A 10,554-nucleotide genomic window follows, 5' to 3' on the forward strand; every position below is an offset into this window, starting at 1 on the left:
GAGAACACCCAACCCCAACAGATTTGGATAGACTTTAAAAATTGTCTGAGTAATGCCACTTCTCGACAACTAAACAAAAGACAAAAAAACAAACATTGAATTTCTGACAGCACATTGCTAAAAATTGAATAAAGACGAACATTAGTGCAAAGTGGTATAAAAACACAAGATGAAAAAGATAAATATAGAAAAATAAATACAGAGATCAAACACAGTTCCACCATCGACAAAAACAACTACTATGAAAAATATGCAGGAAATAGAATCTCACGCTTTCACAAATCAACCAGGAGACCTATTTAAAAAGATAAAGTACCTCACAAGAGAATTCAAGCCAAAAACATGGGCAATAGAAGACGATCGAGGACAACTTAAAACCGAAATTAACGAAATAGTGGAACGATGGCGAACATACTGCGGAACACTGTATAAAGAAAAAGATCCTCAGCGTAGTTGCTCTTTCCACAGTGATATAATTAGTGAAGAACCAGACATACTGAAATCGGAAATTGAAGCAGCAATAAAAAACCTAAAACATCATACAGCCCCGGGACCAGATCACATCACGGCCGAAATGCTCCAAGCGTCGGGAGATTTTGGTGTGGACAAGTTATGTAATATGATATGGCATACTCACCAATGGCCATCAGATTGGACCGATTGTTCCATAATAACCATCCACAAAAAAGGATCTCCAGCCAAATGCGACAACTTTCGTACCATTGCGCTAATTTCACATGCCAGTAAGATTCTTCTTCATATCATTAACGAAAGGTTAAAACCATATATTCAACCACAAATCCCTCCAGAGCAAGCAGGATTCACAAGAGGTCGAGGAACAGGTGAACAAATTTTGAATGTCCGTCAGATTATCGAAAAGGCCCGAGAATTTAACAATCCGTTCTATATTTCTTTCATAGACTATCGAAAAGCTTTTGACAAAGTCAAATGGTCAAAACTATGGATGGTTCTTAAAGAAATGGGCGTGCCTCTTCATTCGATTTCATTGATCCAGAATCTCTATGTAAATACCAAAAGTAGAATTACCATCAATGGCGTTACTTCGGAAGACTTCCAGCCTACCTGTGGTGTTAGACAGGGGTGCATATGGAGACAAACCTCACACATCACCTGACCACTACATTCCTCTTGTAGGAATAAAGACAGAGAGAGAGAGTACTTTTATGTTCCTGATGTTTATATTTTTTAGTTTTTATTGTTTGTAGTTACATATTGTGAAAATAAATCGTTTTATTTTAAGTGGTTTTATTTCTTATCTGTACCTACAAAAAATTAATACCTAATACAGATCATAAGAAAATCGGTAAGCGGTAATACAAAAAAATTAATATTAACTTATAAAAAATACATAAAAACGATTTATAACGTTATATTGAGTTAAATCTTTACAAAAATGACTTGATTTCTGACTTGAAATAAAATGATTTAAGTCAAAGACTTAACACTTAAATCATTTGAACCTTATGTTAAAATTGATTTAAGATTTAAATCATTTTCATTTTAGAAATAAAGGTAGTATCAGACACAGCTACTTTTGTTGCGCAATTTTTTTGCCGCCGCTGCAAAAGTTGCATGCAGTGTTCACCAGCAGAAAGTAGCCCAAAACGCGCAGTTTTTATTATAAGTTGCAGGTCGACACAACATGCTTTTCATATGTTCACACCAAAGCGCTACTTATGCCACATATTTTAGTAGCCGCAGCCTTGGAGGGGCAACATTCAACAGTAGGTACACCACAGCTCAAGGTATCGTATGTGTACCTTTTGGGAGACGGTTGCGTTTTTTTTAAATGGATGACGAGACAGTGTTAGCGTTAGCAGCGGCATATATGTGACTTTGGCGGCAAAACAAAAGCGGCGACAAAAAAAAAACAAGAGTGTGGGTCAGGGAATGGATAAGAAAGCGCCAACAGTTGGGTGCATTCAATAATTTACTTCCTGAATTGCATGCTCAAGACGAGTGGCACTTTTTCTTTGGCAAAATTACTAAGGGAACTAAATCAGAAAAAGTAAGTCCGCGAATTCGGATTTTATTTTTTTTGTCTTCATCGGGCATATGTAATTCAGAAGAAATTTCCGAAATAGCGGCTAGTCTTTTCGTTTGGTTGTGATAGTGTTTACGTTCCATAAACACTCCCTTGCTTCTACCGCTACTATTAAACATTTTACTTGTTCTCTGTTCCAAATCGCTTGTTTTGACTTGGACAACATTGCAATTTGTCGGTTAATTCTTTACTAAATACCTACATATAAATCCTGGAGTTAACTGAAAAAAAAGTGTGTACATTTCGGGCATACCAACAAAATACTGCACCGATGTCGGCAGTAAAAGTTTCAACTGATTAGTAATCTTCTTAAATACTGGAGTTAACTGAAAAAAAGTGTGTACATTTCGGGCATACCAACAAAATACTGCACCGATGTCGGCAGTAAAAGTTTCAACTGATTAGTAATCTTTTGCTGCACTTGCAACCTTCCTCAACAACTGTTCACACACGGCTATTTCTTAAACTGCGCGCAACAAAAAAGTAGCCTACGCAACCAAGCTGCGATCGCAACGTTGCAGGGTGCCTATGTATTCACACTTGCAGCAGATCAAGTTGCGCAGTTTTTTAATGTGCTGCGCAACAAAAGTAGCTATGTCTGATACTACCTTAACTTAAGACTTAAGATTTACTCTCTAATACCGGATAAATAATGGTATTTAACCAAATTCAATATACCCTGTATTTACCCACTGGGTATACTGGGTGCAAGAGCTTGGGTATTTATCCAAATTTCAATATATCGGGTGTTTGCCCATCACTGATAACATATCTTTTACAGTTAGTAGCTCTAAAAATTTGAAATAACTTTTTTTTTCAAAAATGGCTAAATTTCGATATAGAGTGTTTGATATCAAAAGTCATCCATTTTTACAGAGAATTTAAGTCTAAAAATAAAATGGGGATATTAATTAAGATATCCATTTAAAATAAAAAACTTCCTATCAAGTCCCGGATGTGGCGCCATACTGCAAATATTTTTAATTATCGGATCTTGTCGTGAAATATTGATATGCGAAAAAGCTCTGATCTAGATATTTAGTTCTCTAGAAATTTCTAATGCAAGCTCAGGCAGGCACACCCTGTATATTATTTAAACGAGACAATGGTGATTTGAATGGTTAGTGATACAACTCTGTAACTAAATAGTGATCGGTAGCGATGAAGAATACTGACCTTGGCCGTATAAACTAAACGGCAAGCGACAGTATTCTTTATCGCTACCGATCGCTATTTCGTTACAGAGTTCCACCTTTGCTTACCTATGACTACAAGATCTATGTCGCTCGTTGGCAAGTACAGCCCTGTACGATAGGAACCGAACACTTCAACTTGGGCTTCGGGCCATTTGGAAACAATAATATCTTCGATTCTGGACACCACTCCTGCCCTCACTTTGTGTTCAGCATCTGTGGGGCTCATATAATTGTAAAAATGTTCGATCTCTTCATGAAGTCTAAAAAATAAGAAAAAACTATTGCACCTATGTACATTACAATAGTAATAAAATAGATTATCAATTATACATTAAAATATAACAAATTTTAATGTATAATTGTAATTAGGGTGCGCGTATACTCCAAAAATGAAAGTAAATGGCAATAATTCTGTTCGGATTAGTCAAGTAACAATTAAACGTTTATATCAACAAAAAAAAATATGGTCCCTGGATAAATAAATTAATATAGCCTTTATCAAAAAAGAAAATTGTACAGGGTGTCCCACTAAGAATAGCTCTCGGCTGTATCTAGGAAATTATTAGCTATAGGGCTTGCGGAAAAAAATATTTGTAGCTAAAGAGACCATGAGACCATGAAAAATTGCTGGAAATTATTTTCAAGTCTGTAGAACGGCCGCTAAACATTTGACATTTTAAGCTTTTATTAGTCTTTATTATGAGCTAAAATTACATATACTATCGCATTTAATTTTTTTGTAAAAATACGCAATGTTTGATAAATTGTAAAACAGTGCCCCCTAGCGTCTACATTCAAAAGCTTATTATTACTATTTATATGGTATAATAATATAGAGTAAGAAACGCTCTTTTAAACGAGCCCCCGTTCATCCAGTACGGAGTTATTAATATTTAAATAAAAACAGATCTAATCTTCCTCCACCACTTTATTTTGGCAGATAAGGCAAAATGGTTCAAACAAAAAATATTCAAAATTTACTGAAGATTATGAAGCTATTATTTATAGTACCTGTTATCTAGGCGAAATTGTGTAAAACTCCTTTTTCTTATTTTTCTAATAGCAGTTGCGCCCTCTAGCGGCCTTTCTACAAACTTGTAAATAATTTCCATCAATTTCTCATGGTCTCTTTAATAGACACCCTGTACAAAGAGCAATTAATTATAAAGCTAATTATAAAGAACAATTATAAGATTACAAAACTGTACAAAGTGATAAAAGGGCGATGTTTAGCTCCAGTGCTAATTTACTTAAGCCTCGTACCACAAAAAAAAAGAGTAAAGTGCTTAATTAACTAATACTATTTCTTCAAAGAGAGTTTGCCAGAACCAGAAAACAAAACACAAATCCAAGAGGGATACGCTCAAATAGGAAATAACAAGTATTTAGGTATGTACCTAATGTGTGGTACACAAACAAAAAACATGGGAGTGAAAACATGAGAAAAAATCTTCAAAATATGTACCAAGATGTCTCTGCTGATATCTATTTAACATATTATAAGAGAACAGAATATCAAATAAACACTTTTATTATGAAGTCAATATTCTGATTTAGTGATTTTTAATTTTATATATACAGGGTGTCTCAGATTTTAATCGGGAAAATTTAATAGACGATAGAACTTGCAAAAATAAAACAATAAGTTCATGTCAACTTGTAAGATTTAAAGCTTCCTTTTCGAGATACAGGGTGTTAAAGTTACTTATAAAAGAAAAAAAAATTAAGATATTTGAAAAACTATTTAATCAATTTTGATATAACTTGACCCGTTTATAATACAATAATACTTACTATGGGACTTAATTTGATGTATGTAATTAGATTTAAGTATAATCGCCAGGGGCAGCGGTGGGGCATCACTGTTAAATTATTTTAAATGAAAAAATAGGCACGCCACTGCTTTTTTAGAAGTTTAATATTATTTTTGGATTTAATAATTAAAAATATTATTTTTTGTCTCCTGACTTTTTGTCTATCTTGCTTACTTCTTGCGAAAAAAATTTAATTCTAATTGGTAATTAATATTATAATTGGTATTCTAATGGTACCCTGTATCTCAAAAAGGAAACTTTAAATCTTACAAGTTGATATAAACTTATAAAGTTCTATCGTCTATTAAATTTTCCCGATTAAAATCTGAGACACCCTGTATATATATATGTATAAACAAATACCTAGTACGTATATAAACAAAGAGTATCAGTTATTTTCAAACGCTTTCTTTTAAAACTATATAAGTGACTGGTATAATAGTAGTAAATAAACTTTTCTTGAAATTTCTCCTATTGCGTTAGCCAGCCAACAGAAACACTTTCACTCTAAAAACGAACCACCAAAATTTATATTGCTCTGCTCTAGACTACTTTTATTTTTTGTTTTGTCTCTAGAGCCTAGAGAACACAAAAAATAAAAATAGGTATGTTCTACACTCGGTTCTACAAAAAAGAAACACATTAAAATTTACAAAATATTGCAACATTGATATTATTTTGATAATCTTTGAATATTAATCAACTTATAAAAAGTGCTCTTTTTAATTGAAATCTCATGTAATACAATAATCACAGCAGTTTTTTTGAAAGAATTGCACACACTAAATTTTCTCTACTATCTGGTAAAATATGCTGTAAAAATTGTATTCAAGATAAATGAATCAAATACCGTATGATCGAATAAAAACGGCATCAGCGATGGCTATGAAATGAAAAGCGCTGTCATTTTATATGGGAAATGTCATCGATGTTCATTTCATAGCCATCGCTAGAGCTACCATTTGGAAATAATGAAAAATTTGCTTATTGAAAGACGGCATTTAAAGCAACAATGTTGCCAGATTTAAAAAAAAAACTTCAAATACGTTTAGGTATTTTAGTTTGGTAGACAAAAACACATTACCTAATACAAGTCTTATACAGTAAGATTTCTTCACTGTCAATGGTAAAATCGATACTAAAACAACCCATATTTACACGATTAAAATAAAGTTTAAAACTTAAAATTAATTGGAGCTTAAAAAATCGCATAAAACGACAAATCTAATCCACATAGATACGCGACAAAATTGAAAATAATTTTGTCGCATACAATCTTCGGAATTTAAATATAAAAAAATATCTTAAAAAAATAGTACCGCTGTTTTTTACATCGGCAACGTTGCAGTATACATATACCTATGTTCTTATTTAAATCATATCAAATTACCTCCTTTTTTTGTACCCTGCTACATTTATACCTACATAAAATGTATATTTAAAATTAATACTGAAGATATGAATTCCATTTAAATGCTAGGTGCATTTTAATAATTTTATTATATCTAGTTGACAAGCAATGTTTACAAAAAAATTAAGTGTCAAATTCACATAAACGGGCATAAACCTCAAACCGATGTTGCCAAATTACAAATTATTTGTTGACTTAGACACTGACTTAACAAATATTAGAAATATTTTCTTACTAAACACACATCGCAAATAACAGATACGCAATGAAAAGCATTAAGCCTTACTTACTAAAAATTGTCGGTTACCAATTTGTCTATTGCTGGAAAGAAATGGGTGCTATTTTTATCTTTAGACATATATGATATGTTTGATACATTGATACATTTCATATTAAGTATGTTAAGCACAAAAATCCTCTATTGTTGTGTTAAAAAATAAATCAGAAAAGTTTTAATATTTCTAGAATGACAAATCTGACAACGTTGCATGAAAGCCATCTTCCATCTTATGTCAGACGCCGAAGTATAACGAAGTGACGATTACACATATTGGTTAATAAACCACGTTTTTTTTATTTATAAAGTCCTACTCACCCTATAAGACCTCTAGAATATTGAAATTTGTCCAATCTCCATGGACAACCCCCAAAATCTGTAACGAATTTCCTGTGCAAAGGCCTCTGACGGTTCTCACTCCTGGTTCGCCTGACGCGGGCGTTATTTTCACTTCTATCCGTTTTACCATTCATAATCGTGTTCGGATGATTATTAAAACCATTCGTTATACCCTCTGCATCATTGTCACTATCTTTCAAGTTCATACTCTCAATTTCTTGTTGAGTTTGCCACACTCTGAGCCAGAGAATCTTAGCTGGTCCGTCCTGTTCCGGCATCAACCAAGTTAAACAGGCATCCATTAAAATATCACGACCGCGCGTAAAACGCCACGATATCACTGGTATTCGAGCATGAACCGTAGCGATCAGTAGATACTTCTGGTCTTTAAAAAGAGAAAATGTCACACCTTCGTACGCTATCACCAGTTATCACACGACCGCGACTGACATAAAGTAACACCAAAGCGACTGATACAGACATAGAAAAACGACTGTCCAGGTGTCAAGCATGTGTCAAGTGTCAAGCCCACAGTCAAGCCTGTCAAGCATAGTGTTCACCATAGAATCATTAACTGAACCACAGAGAATATAGATATATATATATATATAAGAAATATAAAGTCATCATAGAAAAATATAAAGCTTCTCGGTACAATTGGTAATGGTGTGGTTCCGGTGGCTGACCTTGAAACGAGTTTTTGCTGCATATAGTCACAGACACTACGCATGCGCACATCTTCGATGTTGCCAGATTGCAAGTTATTTTGGAATTATTTTCAGTAGAAAACAAATATGTGCTTTTCAGTGTTTTTTTGTCAATATATACCGTATGACCGAAAAAACGGCGTCCAGTTGGCTGGGAAATGACGATTAAGGACATTTCCCATATAAAATGACAGCGATCTTCATTTCATAGTCATCCCTGACGCTATTTTTTTTCAATCATAGTACGCGGTATATTATTTATGTTATTATTTTAATATTTCGCACAATACCTGAATAGAAATAAAACTCTAGATTCCTATAATTAATCTATTTGCTCTAGATTATTATGCTACGTTTAAAAAGGGCTTTATTAAAAATTCGGGAAATTAAAAGGGATGTGTCCAAGTTTTTTCTTTTTTTTTAATTTTTAAATGCTGTAGCTCCATGTCATGTTCATAATAGTTTTTTTAACATTCCATCAAAACTACGGAGGCCTTAATTTAAAAGGCCTTTTAGCCTCCGTAATTAAAATGGTAGAATCAGCTTCAGCAACATTAACAGTTACCTTGTTTAATCTGCTTATACATATATTGCATTAATTTTTCTGCTACCTTAAGATTTCTCTATTCTTACACCTAATTTATGTGATTTTCTTAGCATATGTGATATATGATTTATAAACCATTTTTTTCCTAATGGAAGGATGGAATAGGATATATGCAAAATTAAGATATTTTAACATTTATTTTCCAGACAAAGCATAATATAGTATTAAGATTGAGACAACAAATATAAGAAAGATCTTAATATAAATCACAAACTAAGTCTTAATTTGGGCTTGTATAAACACAGGTATAAAACCACAGATAACACATAAAAAAGATTATGTGTTATCTGTGATAAAACTAATAAGATCAAAACTCAACCTTCACCGTATTGTCAAGATTTGGCATTATAGGAAACAAGAAATTACAGTAAATTAAGAAAAGAATATCAAAGTATACGACATTAAATACTGTAAAGTATTCTACGACACAAACCATCTCCCTTCTAAAGAGAAAAAGATAAAACATAAAGCTTATTTTAGTCTTATCACCACAACTCTTCGATAAAAAATATATGTCTAAAATTGCTATTAATCCACTAACTTGATATGTTTAAGAAATTATGATACCAACATTATAATCAAAGTATATTATATTAGTAACATTATAGGTAAAATGTTACCTCTATCTCCCATTGACGTGTATTGTTCTATAAGACTCGTCATGGTAGTACTTCAATACATCAATACCTATATATAATCAAAACTATTGTTGCCTGTAAATAACTAGAAATTAAATAACTTGAAAGAAATAAAATAATTCTAAGAAGTTTAAAACCATTAAGAAAAAATCAGTAAATGATAATTTTTAATTCTAATGTAAATATATAAATAAATGTTTTATTATTATTACAATTTTATATATTCAATTTTATATATCATTCCTTAATTTTGGATATCTGATATATAAAATGATAAGATAAATCTGAAATTATAAAATTAATTATAGAATTTGTATTATTATTGATTAACACTCAAAAAAAATTTTCAACTGCAAATAATTCGAAAATAAACTGCAATTTGGCAACCTCGACGATGTGCGCTTGCGTAGTATCGATGATCAAATGCAGTAAATATGGGCTTCAAGGTCAGCCAGCGGATCCACACCTTTACCAGCTTCTCTATGGTATTCACCAGGGGCGGGAAAGTGAAATAGCAAAAGCGGTTCCACCATAGAGAAAGTTAATAGTTTAGAGAGTGGTGAATCGCGTGGTAAAATATTGGGAGATTGCGCTTTTAGCGCCCTCTACTTGGCTACAGGTACGAACTATGAAAGAGCGGGAGATTTAAATTATTATTATACTTATTATTTTTAAGGCAATTAAAACTAAGGGTGCCCTTAACCAAAAACAGTGAAATAAATGGAGATACCTACTCAATTTTTATATTATCATGATATTAAAGGATATAAATACAGCATTTATAATCCTTTTACACCTTTTTATTCAAAGTCTTACACGCTAATATAAAATTTGACTATCTCCATTTATTTCACTATTTTTGGTTAAGGGCACTCTTAATTTTAATTTTCCTTTTTTTATGGGAAAATGATTAAATGGGAAGAATTGAATGGGAATGGAAAGAGTGACCAATTATTGTATTTTGTATTAATTTATAATACCCCTATTCTACTAAATATCTAGCTACATTGTACTTACAGTTAAATAGCTACATTGTACTAGTTATATACATATTTACAGTTTTATGATGGCTATTATTTCTTTTCATTGTGCTATCTATTGATTCGATCCGACTTGAGTACTATACCTCGAGATGGCTCCAGGAATTATTTATCTTTACAGGCCTAGAATATGAAGATTCACAGTAGAATTTTTGGTTTTACTGCCTATTAGAAACAAACCTACCCCCCTACATCAAGGGGCATACAATTATGCCTTGTTCTCGGCCATGATATTCCTTCCATTCTATATCCAACATCCAACTTAGCACACCTTCTGGTTCACAACAGGGCCTAGACTGGTCGGATGATATTTTAACAGAATAGACCTTGATATCTCTTTCACACTTTCATTTAATAATTAAATAGGAGGGCTGGATGGTATAATTTCTAGAAAGAATAGCCAGTGAAATAAAAACTTAGGCATGGACATTACCTTTCTTACCTTTGTCTGCTATTTTTT

At 32.4% G+C, this 10,554-nt stretch overlaps 1 protein-coding gene across 2 annotated transcripts in view; it reads right to left on the reverse strand.

The window, feature by feature from the left end:
• LOC115879519 (terminal nucleotidyltransferase 4B-like) overlaps window positions 1-7,614 on the reverse strand; it is a 47,035-nt gene extending 39,421 nt beyond the window's left edge. Inside the window, exons 1-2 of one of the 2 annotated variants that reach the window (XM_030896403.1) lie at window positions 7,082-7,614; window positions 3,328-3,521 (exon numbers count right to left, since the gene is read on the reverse strand). In XM_030896403.1, the coding sequence (XP_030752263.1) occupies window positions 3,328-3,521; window positions 7,082-7,404 (517 nt within the window). In that variant the 5' untranslated portion in view covers window positions 7,405-7,614. Of the gene's footprint in view, window positions 1-3,327; window positions 3,522-6,159; window positions 6,318-7,081 lie in introns of those variants that run through there. The other variant, XM_030896404.1, reaches the window with a different exon arrangement.
• Window positions 7,615-10,554: the final 2,940 nt, after the last annotated feature.

The sequence above is a fragment of the Sitophilus oryzae genome, unplaced genomic scaffold, assembly GCF_002938485.1.
Source record: "Sitophilus oryzae breed Bouriz unplaced genomic scaffold, Soryzae_2.0 scaffold_1581_pilon_pilon, whole genome shotgun sequence".
Taxonomy (NCBI): Eukaryota; Metazoa; Arthropoda; class Insecta; order Coleoptera; family Curculionidae; genus Sitophilus; species Sitophilus oryzae.